This window comes from Zonotrichia leucophrys, chromosome 2, assembly GCF_028769735.1.
Source record: "Zonotrichia leucophrys gambelii isolate GWCS_2022_RI chromosome 2, RI_Zleu_2.0, whole genome shotgun sequence".
In the NCBI taxonomy this organism is placed as follows: Eukaryota; Metazoa; Chordata; class Aves; order Passeriformes; family Passerellidae; genus Zonotrichia; species Zonotrichia leucophrys.
In genome coordinates, this window is record NC_088171.1 from 95,224,457 (window position 1) to 95,245,308 (window position 20,852).

Here is a 20,852-nt window from a genome sequence, read left to right on the forward strand (position 1 = left end):
CGGCGGCAGCGGAGGAGGAGGAGGATGAAGGAACATCCTTTGTTTTTTCAGTGGCAATTAGAGAAGGTCAGCTGTGCCACCTAACCTGGTCTGAAATCTCCATATTCTGTTCCTGGCCTAAAGTCAGGTGTTAGATTTGTTTTCAGAGCTGTTGTTGAAACACTAATGACACGTATACAGATATTTAATAAAAACGCATAATATCCTTTGGGGATTGCTGACACACAGAGAAGTCAAGAACCACACTTTAAAATACATATGGGTTTGGTGGTGTCTAAACTATTACCCAGATGGTTTAGGACCAAGCAGCAGGGACATATGCTTGACTTTCCCCCACCACCTGCATCCCTCTTCGACGTGGGATGTGTCTTGGGATTGTTCCAGACATCAGTATGGCAGAGCTGCAATTTTATCTCCTAGGTGGCAGCAGTCGCTGATGAAGGTTGGCTGTGTTCAAGCCTAGCTGGTACTCCTAAAGAGGAATGGCCAAGCAAAACTCCTCCTTGTCCACTTATTGTCCTAGAAATTTCTGAGGAACACCCCAAGCTGGCTGGAGACAGCTTCTGGAAGCATTTCCTATCAGACTGAGAAACAGGATTAAAATCTTTTAGTTCCTAGCCACTTCCTTGGTCTTTGCTGCTTGCCACATTCCCAAGAAACAGACTGTATCACCATTGCCTCAAAAGTAAGCTTCTCAGTAAAAGGATCAGGGGAAAGAAAAAAGAAAATTTGAAAAGGCAGCCTCAGCAGGTGAAGAAATGAGATGGTGGAGAAATCAAGCAAAACACACTGACAGAGGATGTGGCTAATGATAATGATTCTGCTTCTGAGACTTTGGAGATGAAAGTAATTTTGCTCTTCTTGCATCTCCCTCCCCAGTGACAGTCTCTAGGAAGGAAAGCTGGAATATGTCCAGCAATATTTTTATCTTTCTTTTCCTTTTCTGCCACAGTCTGCCATCTACTTAGAAGCTCCATTTCAAGCCCTGCTCTGCTAGCTAGAGAAGAACTGCACTGATCATGTAAAAGGTGTGGATAAAGGCTGCACCTGTGTTCTTCCCTTGCTGTTCTGAGAGATAAAATTCGATCATATCAATAGAGACATCTTTCTTTTTAAAGACTTGTCAAGGAGGCATTTCTCATTAAGTTAGACATGATGTTAAGAACATTTATCACTGAACCGAGCTCTCTGAACAGAGACAGTGCACATCTGCACCTGGAGTGAGGAAAGGATGCCAGGATCTTCCTTGCTGCACGGGAACAAACATCTAAATCTTTGACTTCTCAGAAAGGTCAGCTAAGTCAAATAGAGGCTGTCTGGTGGAGCTGACCGCGCCATAACAGGGACACAGCTACAGGGAGACAACGAGAGGGCAGGGAGGCAATCTGTCCAGCCCAGCATCCTGGGACCCAGTACAGCCTGCCTGTTTTGGCAGCGTGTCCCCAGTGGCCGCTCTGCTGGCATTGTCCGCCGAGGGAGGCAGACCCGGGGGTGCGGGCAGGGGCCGGCCTGCACCCCGTCACTGAGGCTGGGGGAGTCAAGGGGCGACCGACCATGGGGGCGCTGGGGTGTGCGTTACGGAAAGGGCGTCTGAGCCGCTTCTCTCTCTCCCTCCATTAGCTCCGGGAGGATAAAACTGAGAAGTTACTCCAGAATTAATGACAGCTTTTTATTCCTTTTCCCATTTGCCGGGACACGAAGCTTTCACCAGAGGGACCTGTCCGTCTCCGGGCTGCCTCTTGCAAAGGGTTCCCAGAGCAGCATTCATCACCCTTCAAACTCCCTTTATTCTCGGGTGAGAAACTCGCGGAGGAGAGGCGGGGGGCGCGGGCAGCAGCCGCCAAGTGGCTGCAGGGGCCGCTTGGCACCGGGGAGCGCAGACAAAAGCCGGCGGAACTACGTGGCTTAAATTCAAAAGGGGCGCTCGGGGCTCCGCAGGGGCAGCCCCGGCCGGGGCAGGGGGCGGGAGCGGCCGGGGCAGCCCGGCGGGGTGGGACGGGCGTGCGGGGGGCGCAGCGCGGCTCCCCCGGCCCCGCCGCCGCTCGCTCGGGGCCGCCGCGGCTGCAGCGGCCGCCGGAGCCCAGCGCAGCCCCGGCGCGGCAATGAGGGGCATCCCGGGCTTCAAGCGGCTGCGGCTCAAAATCTGGCGGCGATGCGCCCTGCTGCTGCTCCTCCTCTGGGCTGCCTGCTGGGTGCTGGTGAGCGCTGCGCTGTTCCTCCTCCACAGGAGCGTCTTCTCCGAGAGCTGCACGGACGAGAAAAGCCACCGGATCCTGGCCAGGCTGGTACGTGCCCCGGCGGGACGCGGGGCATCTCCCCGGGGCTGCCCGGCAGGACGAGGCGCGGGCGCTCGGTCCGTCGGGGCTGCTCTCGGGGCGCCCTGCCCGGCTCCGGCCGCCGGAGGTGCCGCATCGCCGGAGCCCCCGGTGCGCACGGGCGGGCGGCTGCCTCCTTCCCTACCTCCCTGCCTCCCTACCTCCTTCCCTCCTTCCCTCCCTCCCTATCTCCTTCCCTCCCTCCCTGCCTCCCTCTCTCCTTCCCTCCCTCCCTGCCTCCCTTCCCGGGGCGAGGTCAGGTGCAGGCGGCCGCCCGGCGCCCGGGCATGGGATGCGGGTGCGCTGCCTGAGCCGAACGCTCCGAAGAGGATGAAAGCCTTCCTCTGGGTGTTTGGGGTTTTTTGTTTGTTTTTAGCCGAAAAGCTGTTTGTTCAAAAGTCCTCTTTGAGAAGTGCCAGGCAGCTTGTATCGCTTCCTTTATGGTCTGGTGGGGGCTGGTGTGTAAGATGTGGTTAAAATTCAAGAAAGGATTTGCGAATATTCATTAAAGTTTCCCTTAAAAATAAAGGGAAAATGTATAGGAAACACTTTGAGAAGAGGAGCAGCGTGGGTTAATGCTTTTAGTTCAATTTTGTTTCTTAGTCAGGATATCTGTAGTGCCAGTGGTTAGGTGGGAAAGGAGGAATCCCAGTGGGAATTGAATAATCTATCACTGCAAGCAAGCAAAAACTGATCATAGATTTCCCTTAATTCTGAATAATAAAGGAAAAGCAAGTGTAGGCAGCGGTCCTGACAGCATGTGTTTAATGGCAGTGAGTTCCAGTTTCAGTACCTCAGGAGCCAGACTGAAGTAGGGCTGAGCTCAGGTTTGCAGCTGTAGGAATGATTCCTGCCTCATCCTTACGTGCTCGGGAAGAGCACTGAGATACGGAGGTGCACGGAGCTGCCAAGCTCAGGGACATCCAGGTCCTTGCCGTGGCAGCCACCAATAAACAGATGGACAGAGACTTGTTGCTGTTCTTCAGTTTGGAAAGCGTCAGGCAAGGCTTCAAAAGCCCAGGGATCAGATTTCAGTCGCAAGCTTGGGAAGTTGTCTCCATCACTGAGACAGCTCAGGTTCAGACCCTCCTTGCAGAGGAAGAGTAGCTGAGATCGCTGTGCTTGTCTGTGAGTAGGTGCATCATCAGTAGTATCGTGAAGGTTTGGAAGCAACAGTTTTCCCAGATGACGTTAGAAAGGGCTTGTCCTTCTAGTGGAATAATTAGAAAATGAACTCCTCTCCATCCGCCCCAAAATAAGTTCTTCTACATCTTCTGAACTTAGCGGGAGTTTCACAGTTTCAGAAAGTGCAACTGATCTGTGAAACAAATAACCTGATAGCTTGAGTCTCACACCTTCTATTAAGCAAAAGTAAACTTCTAAGAAAAACTATTTTACTAGTCATCTCTCAGTAGGAGATGAGATATTTTAAGGAGGTGGGTGCAAATGCCCTTTCAAGTGGCATTTCTGAAGGTTTTATTTCCTTATTCTGAGTAAGACATACATCTGTGCAGCTGTGTACTGCACTGAGAAGGCTGAAATAGCCCTGGGCAATTTGCAGAGACCAACTTTTACTCTCAATAAAGCTCTCCCTTTGCTCTTTCCTAATGCCAATCTCATCTTCATTCACACTGAACACTAAGCCATAGCAATCAATTTCTGTTCCCTCTGGAGAAATCAATTAATTTTGATGCCTTCCAAACCTGGCTCTGTATTGCATTTACACAGAAGTAGTAGCTAACTAGGCAGAACATCAGGGCACAGTGGTACAGTGAGTTATTTAAATTTATTTAAATCCTTACCAAGGTTTACATTAATTTAAGCTATCACTTTCATTTAAACCCAGCTTTTTAAACTTATCTGGATAAGTCCATTGAAGACATTAAAAATTATGTAGCCAATTTTAATAAGATACATATGAATGAGTCCAAGCTGTGCTTGTGTGTGCATTTTTGTGTAGTACAGCTGCTTCTTTATAAGGCTTTTGGCTTAGTAGCACTTTCATATTTTAGTTTTAAGTATCTGGCACTGAAAGAAGAATCTGTGGCTTTCAAAGGTCAATTTAAAACTCTCATCAACAGATCTCAACTTCAGTCATTAAGACAGGGATGGCAGCTAGGTTGGAGGACCATTTCTGAAATATTTCTTTGGGGAATTGATTCTTCCTTTTATCAGCAGGATGATGGACAATGTTGTATAGTGAAGTCTGAAGTTAGGGAAACTTCCTGTGTTGGTAAATAATGAACGGTCCATTGTGTCATGGCAGGGTAATCCGTATTACCTGGTTAAATGCTTTCAGTCCACCAAATTTGTGTTTTAATACTATAAAAGGCAAGCTAGTACTCTGGGGAGCACAACAGTACAAGCCATGCCAATATGATGGAAGACTGTCCTGTAAAACTGTGTGTTTAGAATGGATGTAAGGGTCAAATAATTGCTACAACATGAACCACCAGTGCAAGCTGTGCCTAAAGGGTTGATAGGAAATGGTTCAATCTTCTTGATTGCTTCCTTGAGGAAATCTTTTTGAAAGCCTTGCTTGCCTTTGTGATCAACTGAGAATGCACTTCTGGAAGGCTGATCTGTGTTTCATCAGTGTGAGGCCACGAGCTCTTTGGTCAAGTCCTCTTTCACAGATCCCAGTTTGCAAAACACTGCACAAATTCATTGTAAGAAAAATATTATTCCAACACTGTTTGTCAGATGCTAGGTTAATAATCAAATATTTATAGCGTCAACTGAAAAAACAGCAGAAAAGTCCTATATAGCAACCAGGTTCAAAAAGGACCTGTCTCCTCTGCCTGTGAAATTTGACTCTGCTTTTTCCACAAATACTTTTTTTCACTAATGCCATTAAGAATGATGTGATGTCAACACAGGAAAATAAGCTGTGCCTTGACATGTTTGGCTACAGGTCATGTGTTCTTTTGGATGCCAGAAGTCCATGCATGTGAACCCTCTAAGAGTGAACCACAGTAAAATTGTCCACAGGGGCAAGTGTCCACCCATGTGAACCCAATTACATGACTAAGTCCTATCTTCTCTTACTGTACAAGAAGAGAATTAGATTGTGGTCTGTCAATAGAGTTTTAAATGTGCTTATACTTACAATCCAAAGAAACCCCAAAAAATTCCTTCTGTTTGTAATTTTCTTTCTAAAATTGCTTAGAGCTCCAGATGGCAAGAACTGCTAACCTACTTTTGTCGAGAAAACTACATTTCCTACTTAAAAAAGTAGAGTAAAATTGTATTACATTAGTAGGAGTAAATTTTCAAAAGCAAGAACATTGATCTGCATGCTCTGTAGTCTGCAGATCTGAGTCTGAGTGAGTCTCAGAAGTCTGAGTGAGTCTCTTTAGTCATCCTGGTGTGGATGAGAATGCAGATGTGTGTGTCCGTGCATGGACTCAGTGTCCAGTCACTCATGCAAGAGTTTGCCTACCTGACTCTCCTTGCTGGCACTGAACATTCCCACTTGGGCTGTGGGAACATCAGAATATAAATAAATTTTATGTCTCTCTGAACTGCCCTCAGTGAGCTGTTTCTGTCAACTGATCACCATTCTTGGATTTTGGACTTGATCCTCCACCCATTCCCCAGTGTGTTGTTTAAGGCTGGACTCTAAATATTGCTTGGCATCAGAACATATTCCTCTGATGTGCACACCTCAGGGACTGTCCCAAGAAAATACATTGCTGGAATGCTACGAGGATCACGTTCCTCGTGTAACAGGCAGTCACAAATGAGGTGGGGCTCAGGCGGCCACTGCGAGTTCTGCACGTGCAGGGGGGACCTGCCAGTTTGTTTAAGTGAAGGTTCAAATGCCAGAAAGCAATTGAGGTGGATGACACTGTCAAGCTGCCTCACAGATGTTTGGCCTGTATTCCCCTTTCACCACAGACCTCTGATCATCGTCCCTCAGTAGAGGGACCCAACGCAGTCCCTACAGCTGCACTTCTGGAAGACCACAGGAATACATCAACTGCCTCCACTTTTGGAACTGATATCATAGAAATTATTCTGGCTTGAGACGAACTGGTGAGGGAATCCTTGCAGTTCTTGCACTAATTTCCATTGACCACTTAACTATCAAGCAGCAGTTCCCTTGTTTCCAAAGACTGATTTCTTTCCAGTTAATAAAAGATTAAATACTGAAGCAATTAATATTAAAATGTCACTTCTGATAACTGCATATAAACCCTGGAGAGTCATTGTGTTCTGCAGCATTTACATACTCAAAAATTCTGAAAGTTCTTGGTCCAAAGCTCATTGAATGAAACCTGTGTTTCCTGGTGATACAGGAGGAGGTTATCACAGCTTCCTTCAGGGTATGTTGAGTGCAAGGCTGAAGCGTGCAGAGCTGTGGAATGTCCCAGAAATCCAGCTGCACATGGGTTTTCCTTTCGTTTTAGTGGTGATGTCTAAGTTATGCTGCCCTGAACCTTCCAGAGAAGTGCTGCATTACTGTGTGCCTTAAAGTGTTACACCCCATAATCATACACAGCACAGCCCAAGTGTTTAGAGTTTGTCCCACTGAACTCATATGTGTAAAAAGTTTCAGACTGACAGGTCATCCAGTCCCTTTCCTTGCCCCTGAAAATCTTGCCCTCTACCATCCCCATAATCCCTGTTTTGAAGAAAAACTCCCCTAGTAATAGATCTCTAGAGACTTCTGAAAAACCACTGAACATCCCAATGGTTGTAGGTGTGTGTTTGCAGTTCCATGACTGCTGCAGTCCTCTCAAGATTAGAACTGTTGCTCATTATTTGTCTTTCTTCTGCATGGTCCATAGGGGTATGGTTCTGCTATGAATATTCTGCTCTTTCACTCCAGTGCCTTGACTACAGCAGCGGAGCCCTGACTGGGGACCTCTGTGAAGACCTGTGTGTGGCACAGAAGCTGGTGTACAAACACTGCCTTTACTATGACAGAGGTAAGAAGGTCATCCAGGCTGATTGGAGAGGCCAGCCCATCATACTGAAATCCAAAAAGGAAAGCTTTTCAAGCTACCAGCACCTCAGTATGCTAGAGGAGGTGGAAACACAGGATATCCCCGAAACAGAGCTGCTGCTTATGGTAGCTTTGGAGGTCAAAAATGCCCTGGGGCTAGAACTGTCTAACAATACCATGGGGCCCCTGTGGACAAGGAAGAAGGGACCACGTTGGAAAGCACAGGTGGCCAGCATGTGGTCCTTGCTCCAGCAGGAAGAATATATCTACTTCAGTTTGCTGCAGGACTTCAGCAAACATGTGCTACGAATTATTGGCTCTTGTGGACACTTTTATGCTGTGGAGTATCTCACAGCTGGACATGCCTGGCACAAAACTCTTTTTCCCTTGGAAAATGTGATGGGTCCGTCCCTTAGTGGCCACAGGAGCAGGGTGAGAGCCATCATTGACATTGCACTCAGCTTTCTGGACATGGTGCAGCACTTTGATAATGATTTCTCTCACCGCCTTCACCTGTGCGACATCAAACCAGAAAACTTCGCTATCAGGCACGATCTCACGGTAAGTTGGGCCTTTGGGGTGGTGTTCCAGGAACTTGTGGTCAAATTCTAGTCTGAAGGTGGCTGTGTAAAAATGACACTTCCCTCCTCGCACAGCTTTTGGCTAAGTTTTTGCAAAGCCAATGAATTTACAAGCATCAAGGGAGATTCTCTTCTGCTTTTCCTCTTTGTAATGTGTACAGTCACATTTTTGGAGTGCTAAATCCTGCTGCTTATTTTGAAAACTTCTTGCTCGCTTCTGTTTTGTTTCACTTCTTCAAAGGCACCGGTGCGAGGTCCCTTGGATGTGGTGGGGGATGCCTCCTGGAGACAAGGGGATTTCAAAAGCTCTAAATGAAGCTGTATTTTGAGTCATATTTCTGGTAGTGATGCTGAAATGAAAAAACTGTATGAATTTGAAAGCTAAGGCTGAATTCATGGTCTGACACAAGGGGAACTCCCCACATCCAAACACATATTTGTGCTTTGGTGGTCAGCTTACCTGGTCTGGAAACTATGCAAGGACAGCAACATGACACTCCCTACTACTGTCACTCTTTGACTTCTCATGGTGCAGCTGTAACTCGGACCTGATACCTGTGTATATTTTCTAAGTAGTAGTGTAGCTCACATTCATTCTGTGCACAGAAATTCCTCTGGTTTTGGTTGGAATTTTGCCTACAGATTGGAGGTACCGTGCAGTGAGTGTTTGAATTTAGGCCCCAAATTTGCAGTGTCATCAGTGGAGTTTCTGCACTCTGAGTTAATATAAAGCATTTTCAGGGACTTTATTTTCAGTACTCACTGAGTGTTAATGTAACACTTTTATCTTCAGAGTACTAGACAACAAAAACCTAAACATAGAGCAATTAGAGTGTTTGCCCTTCACCCTTCCCTCCCCTCCCATTGTTTATTCAGGTGCAATACAGCAGCTGAGCATGGAATGGGCGAGGAGATACAGCAAGAAACCGAAGCAAGCTGTACCACTACTTAGGCAAAGCAGGAATTCCTCAAGGCAGGCTTTGCCCATCTTCCTCAGTTACTCAGGGCTGTGGCTGCCTGTGGCTGAGCACAGGCCAGAGCATCTGTTTCACAACCTACTTACAGGAAAATAGATTCCATTTAGGGAAAGGGGATGAATACCGGATGTGTGTTCTCTTCTGAATCCTTTTGGTGAGGCTTGCTTTGCCAGGATGTTCCAGTGACCAACCAGTTCCAGAATGGGAACACCGCAATGCAGCCTCTTTTTTGTCTCTTCTGTTTGTTTTAAGCAGCTTTTTCACTTGCTGGTTTCTTGTATGGGATAATAGAAAAACCTCACAATTGTACCACTATTCCTCATCTGAGTAATGAGACTTCTAATGCCCAAAGAAATGTGCTTGGAATGCAATGGTTTTACTTTGAGGATTATTTTCATGTGGTGGGGATAAGCCTCCAGCCTTCATGTGCTCTCCTGCTGCAAAGAAAGGAACTGTCTGGTAGATCATCCAGGAGAAATTTAAGCTGCCATGGAGCTACATAAGGTACAGAGTTAGAAGGAGGTTTGGATGAATGCACAATACTCTGGGAGAGCTTCCTCTTTTACCAGTAATTGAGAGAAAACTGAAAAGCTCACAGCACATTAAACATGACTTTAAATCAGGTCATGAGCCAAGTTGGGTCCTTCCTGTATTTCCTTTTTTCATCAGCTATGATCATAGCAAAGCTCACCAAAATGTAGCTGTTTATAGGCAAAGTGTCAGCCAGATGTGTCTCCACAGGGTCTAGCTGGATTGCCCATACATTTTTGTAAAAGAATTTCAGTGAAGACATTGAACCCTTTGGCAGCCACGCATTTGGGAACTGGGGCTGCTTTTCCTAGTGGAGCACTGGATAAGATTGTCAAATGTGCTGGCAAACACCCCACCTGGGAGGTGGAACAGTGATGCTGGGACTGGGGAAACCCTGCACTTCTCTCACTGTCTCTTCTCCAAAGAAGTGAACAGCAAAACCACAGAAAGCTTTAGGAAGTAAAGAACCAAAAAAAAAAAAAAAAAACCCAAAAAAAAAAACCCCAACAAATTTGCCTGTCCAAACATGTAAAATTCCTTAGGCTACATCATCATTATAGAGGTCTCCAAAATGCTTAAAAATACTTATGTTTTTAAGATATGCCTCATTTCTGTAAGATTTTTTCCCTATGGAAAAAGGAGTAGAACAAAATGAAGATTAGACTATGTTTTTTATTTTGCCTGTGGAAGGTTTATTTGGCCTTCTACCAAACCAGACATCTTTAGTTCCTGGGGTTGATCCAGTTGCTGTTCCAGTCACACTGTTCATCTTCTCCTGTTACGTGGGAGGTCGAATCTCAAAAATAAAACTATCATTTGAGCCCAAGTAACTCTGCTTTGCCCAGGTCCCTGACCTTTTCCTCTATGAAAATGTGTGTCAGATGCTGAGAGAGAACATCCCTGATCCTGACTGTCAAGTGTGAAATGCAGCTGTGAACATTTGCTGGCTGCACATCCCTGATGTTGGAGTCAGGCTTCCTTCTCTGTGGTTACCCACAGCTTGGCTCACATCAGGCAGCTGCCATCCCTGTATTGGATTTCTCTCTTTCTTTCTTTCTTTCTTTCTTTCTTTCTTTCTTTCTTTCTTTCTTTCTTTCTTTCTTTCTTTCTTTCTTTCTTTCTTTCTTTCTTTCTTTCTTTCTTCTTTTTCTTCTTTCTTTCTTTCTTTCTTCTTTCTTTCTTTTCTTTCTTTCTCTTCTTTTCTTTCTCTTCTTTTTCTCCTTCTCTCTTTCTCTCTTTCTCTCTCTTTCTCTCTTTTTCTCTTCTTTCTCTCTTTTCTCTCTCTTCTCTCTTTCTTCTCTTCTTCTCTTTCTCTTTCTCTCTCTCTCTCTCTTTCTCTCTTTCTCTCTTTCTCTCTTTCTTTCTCTCTTTCTCTCTTTCTCTCTTTCTCTCTTTCTCTCTCTCTTTTTCTTTTTTCTTTCCCTCTTTATTGCTGTGATTTCTTTAAGTGAAGCATTCAGGGGTGGGGTGGCACTGGCAGAAACTGAGCCCACATCCCTTCCAGAAAGGTCTCACCCCCAGCACGGGCAGCAGCTCTGCCAACAGTTTGTGCTGTGTCTGAGAGCCTCCCCTCTGCCAGGGGAGGAAAGGGACTGACCCCTTTCACTCAGGGTTTTTCTGCGGTGACCAGCTTCTGGCTGGACTCTGTTACAGGACATATTTCTGCACTATAAGAACAAGAACTGTGCACAATAAATGTGTCAAAGCATAGCAAAGAAGACTGCACAAAGGCAGACCCAGCTCTCACCCAGGTCAGGGATCTCCTCCTGCAGCTGAACAGACTCAAACCCGCAGAATGCAAGGACAGGTTTGCAGGAGTTGTACCAGGTGCAGCTGTCCTTGCACATCCCACTGCTCCTCTCCACAGTGGCAAAGTCAGGGGTTTAGTCTAAATGCTGAGTTCTAAATGACACTGTCTGGCCCATGGGTAATTGGGCACCATCATGTAATTGAGAGGTTGAGGTGCCATCTGCATCTGCTGCACCAGCAAGTAAATCCATCCTCAGATTGGATAGGTCCATTTTAAGGTGAATCAGTCCAATTGACCCCAGGGGTGCATGTTGTTCACAAATAATTTTTCCATTCCTGGTGTCATAAGCATTGGCTGTTTTTGTTTAAAAAGTGGTGTTTATAAGGTTAGTGTGGCTCAGTTAAGTGAAATAAAGCCCCTGTGATCCCAGTTCTCCTCCAGCAGATGCTCTCAGCACAGCATTTCCCAAAGCCAGCAGCAAAGAATGCCTGCTCAGCCCTGTCCCAGAGGCTGTGCTGGGCCAGTTCTGATGGGATGTTTGATTCACAGGTGGTGGCCATTGATGTGGATATGGCCTTTTTTGAACCCAAAATGAGGGACATCCTGGAACAGAAGTGCACAGGAGACGAAGATTGTAATTTCTTTGATTGCTTCTCAAAATGCAATCTGAAAATCAGAAAATGTGGAGCACAGAGAGCCAATAACAACTTGCAAGTGAGTAGACACAGCTGTTTTATGCATCATTCCTTTTAAAATCACTCTGACTATAAAATGCATGGGATGTACAAGGAGACCCTGAGATGAAGACAGTCAGTTTTTAAACATGTCCACCTAAGTGTCCTGTTGAGAAATCTTGTTTTGGGGCACATAAACAGATCTTTATATTCTCTCTATATAGTGTTTATTTGCCATGATTTTCTGTAGGTGTTAGCCCAGTGCCACAGACAGGAGAGCATACCAGGGGCAGGTCATTAGCACTTCTGTCTCCACTGATGGTAAACTTACATTCTTGAGTTGCACTTCAAATCCTGTGTTCATTTCTGGGCTCCTCACTTCAAGAAAGACATTGAGGGGCTGGAGAATGTCCAGAGAGGGCAAAGAAGTGATGAAGGGTCTGGAGCACAAGTCTTCAAGGAGTGACTGAGGGAGCTGGAGATATTTAGACTGGAAATAAGGAGGTTCAGGGACATCTTATTGCTCTTGGTAACTACCTGAAAGGAGGATGCAGTGAGGTGTATCTTTCCTCCCAAGTAACAAGTATCAATACAATACAAAATGACACCAAATTGCACCAGGGAGGGTTTAGGTTGAATATGAGAAAAAATTCCTGAAAGAGTGGTGAAGCATTGGAAGAGGCTGCCCAGGGAAATGGTGGAAACATTGTCCCTGTAAGTGTTCAAGAAACTTGTGAATGTGGCACTTGGGACATGATTTAGCGATAGACTTGGCAGTGCTGCATTGACACTTGGACTCAATTATCTTGAAAGTCTTTTCCAACCTTGGTGATGCTATGGTTCTGTGGAAGTTGAGGCTGTCCAAGTGTAAGCAGTGGTTGTGATTCTCCAATCACAACCACTGTGATTGGAGAATCACAACCACTGGTGCAGTGTGTGGGTGTGCTAGAAAGGGGGTGTCCATGGGGTTCTTGGCTTTGGGATGAGGTGTCTTACAGCTCACCCACCTTGTGCTGATGGGAGGCACTGACAAAACAGAAAGGCTGGGGGTGTAGCTTGTTGGCCTTTGCCTGCTTCTCCCACCCCCTCACCCTCACCACTTATTATGCAGAATCATAGGATTATTTGTATTGGAAAACACCTTGAAGATCAATAAGTCCAACTGTTAACCAAACACTTCCAGGTACACCAACAGATCACACCTCTAGTGTCACATCTACATGTCTTTGAAATATTCCAGGGATAGTGACTCATCTAATTCCCTGGGCAGCTTGTTCCAGTGCTTGACAACCATTTTGGTAAGGAAATTTTTCCTAATATCAAATCTAAATCTCCCCTGGCACAACCTGAGGCCATTTCCCCTTGTATTGCTTGTCATCTGGGGGCAGAGGCTGATCCTTACCTGGCTACAGCCTCCTTTCAGATATTTATAGAGGACTATAAGGTCCTCCCTCAGCACCCTCTTTCCTAGACTAAACAACCCCAGCTCCCCCAGGCACTCCTAAGATGTGTGAAGTGCAGGAACAGCCTGAGAAGGGCCATCCCTTAGCTAGAGCTTTGCCTTTATGATACCTCCCTCTTTGAATGGCTAGAGGCCCTTTGGATTCAGATGACATTTTGCTACAGTCCCAGGGAAGCAGCAGGGCATTAGTGACAGTTCCTGAAACACAATGATCTGCTCTGCTGAATTTGCAGGCAATCCCAACGTGGGGAGAGACGAGAATCTTGACTCCATGTTTCAGAAGGATGATTTATTATTTTATGATATATATTATATTAAAACTATACTGAAAGAATAGAAGACAGGATTTCATCAGAAGGCTAGCAAGAAATAGAAAGGAATGATAAAATCTTGTGACTGCTCACAGCCTCGACACAGGTGGCTGTCATTGGTCATCAATTAAAAAGAATTTCACATACTGGGTAAACAATTCTCCAAATCACATTCCAAAGCAGCAAAACATGGAGAAGCTGAAGCTTCTCAAGAGAAAAGATCCTAATGAAAGGATTTTTCATTAAATATGTCTGTGACACTGCTCTTTTTCCTTTCCCCAGGTCATTTGTGACAAGATATTCCGCCGCTGGTTTTCCCCCAGTCTCAGAGGAGCGCTGGTCTCCCTGCCCCTGCAGCTGCAGCTGCAGAAAGCCGTGCAGGAGTGTGCCCAGCCAGGGCTCACGGGTGCCACGGGGCATCAGGGGGCTCTGAAATCCCTCTCGGAGCTCTACCACCTGCTGAGGGTCACCCAGCGGGAGCTGCAAGGGCCGGAGTAGGCACCAAGGGCAGCGCGTCCTGCACAGGCCACACCCCACCTCTCTGCCACCCTCCTAACCCCGGATTTTACAGCACAGAGATTGCTTTTCTGCTATGAAGTTCATAGCTGCAGGTGCAGCACGTCCTGATGATACCCTCTAAAATGTTAAATTGCTTTACATGGATTCTGTTCTTGCTTGTTCTCCTGAGGAAGCACTACCCCTCTCCATCAGCATACAGCGCATCCTTCTGGGCTGCAGTCACTGCTCAGATAGCATCTGTCTGAGGGTGCTGCTCAGAGGATGCACTGACAGAAGAAAAGTGTAAGTGCAGCAAAACTCGATCAATAATTAAAAGAATGGGTGGGTGGGTGTGAATAAGTACATGCATGGTGTTTGTTTTAGTTTCTCTGTCAAACGAGGTGGGTTTTTACAGCAGATACAGAGCATTTTGTGTGTGGGGGGGAAAAAAAGAGGGGGATCACAAACAGGGAAATGTGCTGTCACACAAGGAAAGAGTTGCTTTTGTACAAAGCAGTCCTTCCTGATGTCCCCAAATGCATTTCCTCTGGGCCATTGCATTACCTGTGCCATTGCTGACTCTTTTGGGGAAAAATTATATAAAGGTACTTTGGACTTTTCTAGGGCAAAATAATTATACCCCTGCTGAGCTCCCATGTGGGTACTCATATTCTGCAGTGAAGAGGTATGAATAATGCTACTGGATTTTCCCTTGTGAACAAGCCCTCAGGCACTTGTACATCAGAGCACTTGATAAGAAGCACTCCTTTGCCAGAGAGCAGAATTGCCCAGGAATGTCAACAATCTGTCCTTTGCACAGAACAATATCCAGATGCAGAGTTTTCTTCCATGATATTTTTTTAATGAACAAAAGGAAACTTTTTTGTACAAATTCATTATCTTGTGATGAGTTATGTAAATAAAGATCTCTAGATTAACTTGAAATCATTAACTTGAAAACATTAACTTTGCCTTTCAAATGTGCAGAGCTGTGGCTGGGGAACCTAAAATGGGTTCAGGAGACATTATAAGTGTGTAGGCCCAGTACCAGGCAACGTCCCCATGATCTGGTTTTGGCATGGGGAAATTACAAAGCCCACAAACAGGAATCCCAGCAGCCTATGGCAGCCCTCAGTTGGAGGAATCAATTTTAAGGCCCACAATACTGGTTTGTGGATGTGAGACACTTAACAACATTTAATCTGCTCCATCTTTATGTCCCTCAGCCTTATGGCAGTTGTGAAGCCTGTGAGCACCAATTAGACATAAACTTTCCATTTCTGGAATGGTTCTTTAAAGTAGAACTAAAGACTGCCTGTGACCAGAAAAATGGAAGCTGTTGAGGAGACCTTGACCCCTTAAAACCTAGCTCAAATTTTCAGACTGGTGCTGCTGTGTTTTTATATATATTTCTTGCAATAAGCTATCACAGTTTTAAAAGTCATGCAAGGCCTCAAGAAAATCATAGCAAGAACTAGGTCAGATGCTTTGTCTGGGGCTGGACAAGCTGCTGCTAAGGTGGAGCTCCAGCTTAGCAGATCCTGAATGGTAAAGTTGCTCCCAGCCCATGCTTCTCCTTTAACCAGGCAGGCAAAGAAGGCTTCAATACTTTAAGATCATTCTTTGCAAAAGCAGGAAGGCAAAGCAGAATAAGAAGAAGCACAAATTCCAGAACAAGCCCTGTTACAAAGTCATGAAATAGATGGAGAAAATAATTAAGGACAGAAATCAGATTGTGGCAAGGGAGTGAAGATAGGTAAAGTATCAGTTAGAGAGAAGACAAGAAAAGATAGATGAAGGGAAAATAGAAAAAAAACAGAAGTAAAAAATACATCAGTCTTTGTAGAAACATGATTTATGATGCAAGATTCAATAAAGTGACATTTAGTCTGGGGAAGATGAGGCTGAAGATAAACATGATAACTTTCTTCAAAAACTGAAAGGTTGATAAAAAGAGAATAGGAGAGAACTTTCCTATCCAGATTTCCTTGGTGGATATGACCAGCAATGAGCTTAAACTGTAGCAAGGAAGAAAACAGGTAAGACATTTGCTACAGGATTTCTGATAGAAAGAAACAGTGAAGATATGGCACAAATCATCTGGGAAATCATCAGACTTCACAAATTGTGGTTTTTAACTCCAGGCAAGAGTGAGTGCCTGTCAGGAATAATGTACATGAAGTTAAGCTGGTGATGGTGCCTTGAGGTAATCTTTTACCTCCAAGCCATGTGACTATGTTATCACCAGTTAGCATTTGTGCTTTTGTGACTCAAATCAATTTTTGTGCTCCCTCACAACAAATCCCTCCTTCTTGATCCTTGCTAGGTCAGGAGGGACTCAATATAAATCCCAAATGCTGCTGGGGAAACTGAAGCTACTATAAATCATTGTGTTCCAGTTTCCCTGGTCCCATTCTTTCCTCCTTCCCAAGCTCAGAGGGCACCTTCAGGGAAAAGCAGGCATCACACAGACGCTCGGTGCTTTGCAGCAGAGTCAGGCCCCCTCCATGGCAGGGATCCCCTTCCCATTTCCAGGTTTGCATTTCAGAAAGAATAAATTTCCATTGGGTGGGATATTCCACTTTAAAAACAGGTGGAAAAAACACAGTGAAATGAAAACTGGTGGCAGCCAAATACTGGTGGAATGTGACTCTGCTCAGAAGATCCTTTTTCCTTGGCAGGATGTAGGAAGGGAAGCTGCCTGTGACAGATTTCTCCAAACCCTTCAGGGCCTGGCTGCAGCCACCTCCACCTGGCAGGGACCTCCTTCCCCCACACCACACTTTCCCAGGACATTAGGTTTCACTTCTTTTCAGGATACAGAGAAACCTCAGAAACCTCTCAAGATCAACACAATTGGGTTATTTGTCCTTGGCTGGGCTGTGAGATTACATATCACTGATGCAGCCAGCTCCAGGCAGGCTTTGGTGCACACCTTCAAGGAGAATCTGACAGGCTCTGTGAACACAGGGCTGGATTCTTCACAGCCCCCCACGTGCTTTGCAGAGTCACTAAATCCTGGGAAACAGGAGAGAAAGCACTAGCAGTGAAGCAAATAAAATATTGTCATTTAATTAGCACAGGTAGCAATGACCAAAACAGGAACAAAACAGTAGTTGTGCCTTTATGTCCCTGGGACAGAAAGAAAAAGTTAAGGCACTGGTTTAGTTGCCATTTACCTTAAGGAGACAAGTGCAAACTGCTGTAATTTGAGCCTGTATGATTTTACAACCACATTTTTGGTTAAAATAACAATTTTTTTGATGAAAAATTGATACAGGTGTTTGACAGGAAGACCCAGGACTGGTGTTTCTTTCTGACAAAGCCCCTTTCACGCTGCCCTGGCAGCACTGCCCAGCTCTCTTTGGTAGTTAGTGCACCACAACTTTACAAAGGCTGTGTAAATCCTTCCCACTGCTCATCCCTTCCATATAAAAGATGCCTTGCACAGGTTCACTGGTAGTGTTTGGTTGCACTGGCAGCAGCCACTTCAGCCCAAGATGTCTGTTCCCATTCAATTGATCTCAGCCCCATCCCTTTGCTCTGTTAGTCTGTTCCCATATCCTTTTTGCCCTATAAAAGTGGCATTACCTCCTGATTTATTTCTACCACTTGCTGAATTAGTGCCTTAGTCAGCAACTTCTGCCCCATATTTATGGCTCCCTGTGAAACGGGAATGGCATTAAGTCATTGTTTATTCATTCTTTGCATCTCAGTTAGCAGCATGTGCTTCAACTCTGCAATAATCCAGATACACTGTCTGTTCCCACATTTTACAAGAGGTGAGTCCACTTGGAGGTCTACTTCATCTCTAGGAAATCTTTAGAAAAGATAAATTCAACCCGATGCTCAAGATTTTCACAGAACTACTTCTGATTTTCTCCAACTGGCATTTTATGCTCTGCAAAAGACATCTGCAAGCAATAGTCCTGCACTAGGATGATACAAAACAGAGCAGAACTCCTTGCCCCAAAGGGTTTATGTGGTCCCCCTTGTGTTTCTAAGTTGGCTCAATGGTGACTAGCCCAGAAAAGCAGGTCATTGCTGTAGCCAGAGCTGTTCTTACAGATACTGCTGCTCCCTAATGTGACTGCCCAGACTCCCCTTTCACTGAGAGCATTCAGATGCATTGCTGGAGGCACCACTAGAGATAACAACAGATATTTGGGACTGGGAGAGAAGAGAGAGAAGGGTTTGATTTTTTTTTTTTTTTTAATTAGAAACATTGGCTGAACAACCCATTTCCTAAAGGTGAAAAATGGGATCATGTACTTGAAGAGGTTAGGGACTCCTCACTGATAAACTTTTTCCTTTGTTATAAAATGGAGACCCAAGTTGGCCTATTTATTTTGGTGTAGATAAAAGCAAAACAAAACAAACTCCCCAAAACCAAACAAAACAAAAAACCCCAAACCAAACAAAAAAAAATAAAGAAGCCATGTACCAGGTTGCCTGTCTTTCAGCAAATCCTATTGTCATGTGTAACAGCCAGGAAGGTGATAAGTTGTAGCTTTTAATGAGTTTCTGGCTGTAACATGGGAGCCTTGTAGTTGTCATGCCTGTCTACACATCTGGACAGCCAACTACAAAACAACCAAGAATCCTCTGTACCAGCAGATGTGAACAACCAGAGTGGCTGATTTGGCAGATGCCCTGTGAAGCCTAGTACAAATGAAAACTGAAATCCCTCTGTCTGGGCCACCTGTAGTGAGCCCACACAATAATCAGAGTCACTCTGCAGGAGCCTCAGTTGCTGCCACTTTCCTGGAGCCTCAGTGAAATCAGGAGAAAGGCTATTGGGCTTTCAGCAGCAAAAAAATTCAGCAATGCAGAGCAAGGAAACAATGAGATGCTTGAAAGAATGAAAATCCAGGACAATTGAACTCAGAACAAGAGATAAGAGACTCCATACTGAAAATTCAGAGAATGTCAATGAATTGATTGTGAGAAAAAAAAATCCCAACATTTCCATTATTACTTTCCATTACTTTAAAATAAGAAAGTGCAGTAGCACAGGGGATATAGTGCAGCCATGACCAAAAAGCCATTTGTTGTATGTGTCTAAGGATCTGTCAAATAGACTGTGGAGCTGTGTAATGACATCTGCAGCCTAAAGGCTAGACAGAATAAAATCACTTGGAAAAAACCTTTAGAACTACTATTTACATAAATGCATAAAGCTGCCCTAATTAGCAACAAACAATGTCAGCCAAAAAGAGGGAAAGGAGCGTTTTTCTCACTAGAAGTGTTATTATGTCTATAAATTAAAATATGGCAAAACGCTGAAATCCCTTGAAAGGCTGCGATCCATAATCCTGTGGGTAAAGTTTTGATCCTGCAGGCTTGGGCTCCAGAGCAGCAGAGTGACTGCTGAGCTCCCTTAAACACCACAATTCCTGGTGCCTTCTGCAGTGTACTCTGAGCTCCTTCTCCTGTGAACTGGAGGGGATTTTTCCTACACTACAAAATGCGCCTAAGTGATGTTGGCAGCCAGAAGGATGTGCCTATGATCCAGTGCATAATCACTTCCACAAGCATCTGCTGCCAGTGCTTTCAAGATACATGCAATCCAAGCTGGAGACTATTGTGAATACCTCTCATTTTCCCTGGCTGGTTCCTTAGCAGTTTGCTTCTAGCTAGTTAGAAACAGAATCCCCCATCCTACTTAAATTGGTTATAATCTCTCCAAGATTCATGCTGCAGCAGGAAAAGAACAAACTGCCTTGAGTTCAGGATGGGTTCATTCTCTTAAAGGTACGACATGCAAAGCAGCAGGGAAGAACAGAGGTCAGTACTTATTTCTAAAGAGGAAGTTAAGCATGAGTAGCTGAAAACAATGGATCTTTCAACCAATATCCCATGTACATTAATGAGCTAACATTCCTCTCCATTTGCATAATTCAAAGCCCTCTGCTTCTTTCCAGTTCAAAAGAAAATTTAAAAAGCACAATGTGTTTACTACTCCAAATTTCACAGATATGGTAATTACTTCTTTCTCATTCATATGTCAGAGATTTCAGGTTGTATCTTTGTCCTTAGGAAATTGATTTTTTCCCTTATCCCAGGAAAGGGAATATCTGGGAAAAGGCAGGGGGGTGGAGTTTTTGGTTTTGCTTTTTTTTGGTTTTTTCTCTTGTACAAGGGTTATTAAATACCAATCTAATCTTGAAGGGAGTTAATCAGTGGCTAAATATTTATTATATGAACCAGGGCCTATTTAATGGAATCAAATGTCTAATAATAGCTAAATAAATATCCAAGTAATTACCCCTGTGTTCAGAATTTCTTTTAATGTAATGATACCAGTATTTGTCCATTTGATTCTAGATTACATATGCTCATGTAAGTGCTTTGCCAAACATATGTCCAGATGTGCACAAACACGGATTCAGCCTGCATCTGACTCTTGGCAAAACTGTGACCAGAGAATGGAGGAACAAACCATCCTTTGGAATGTTATAGCCATGGTCTTTCTTTTAGTCTTTGTATTCTATTTTTCATGGAGTAAAGGCAGTGTGCACACAGATACTCAGGCATTCCTTTGTTGAGCTGTAATTTCATGTCACAAATGCTCAGTGGGCAGACCACAAATGCCTGGGGTTTTATTTTTCATATTATATTCTATGTAAATTGGGAAAATGCAAGAGTAATTAGCAACATGAATGAGCAACACACAGTGCACAGAAATAATGAAAAATTAACAGAATGTTTAATCAAATTCTGTGGTTTTACCCATTGATTTCACTGAGCTTTCTTAAGTAATTAAAGAGTTACATTTTTTGGATCAGATTCTAGTCTCCAA

At 44.5% G+C, this 20,852-nt stretch overlaps 1 protein-coding gene across 4 annotated transcripts; it reads left to right on the forward strand.

Moving 5' to 3' along the window:
- The first annotated feature begins 1,625 nt into the window (after nucleotides 1–1,625).
- DIPK1C (divergent protein kinase domain 1C) lies at nucleotides 1,626–20,308 on the forward strand. 4 transcript variants are annotated; one of them, XR_010439199.1, is made up of 6 exons: nucleotides 1,626–1,795; nucleotides 2,228–2,285; nucleotides 7,150–7,827; nucleotides 11,655–11,819; nucleotides 13,835–14,353; nucleotides 14,675–20,308. XR_010439199.1 is itself a non-coding variant. In XM_064705742.1 (5 exons), the coding sequence occupies exons 1-5, from the start codon at nucleotides 1,659–1,661 to the stop codon at nucleotides 14,048–14,050; spliced, it is 1,254 nt and encodes a 417-aa protein (XP_064561812.1). In that variant the 5' UTR covers nucleotides 1,626–1,658; the 3' UTR covers nucleotides 14,051–20,308. The 4 variants fall into 4 exon arrangements, 3 of the variants coding, with proteins under 3 accessions (XP_064561812.1, XP_064561813.1, XP_064561814.1); XM_064705742.1 differs by having other exon boundaries at nucleotides 13,835–20,308; XM_064705743.1 differs by lacking the exon at nucleotides 1,626–1,795 and having other exon boundaries at nucleotides 1,981–2,285; nucleotides 13,835–20,308.
- The last annotated feature ends 544 nt before the right edge of the window (nucleotides 20,309–20,852 follow it).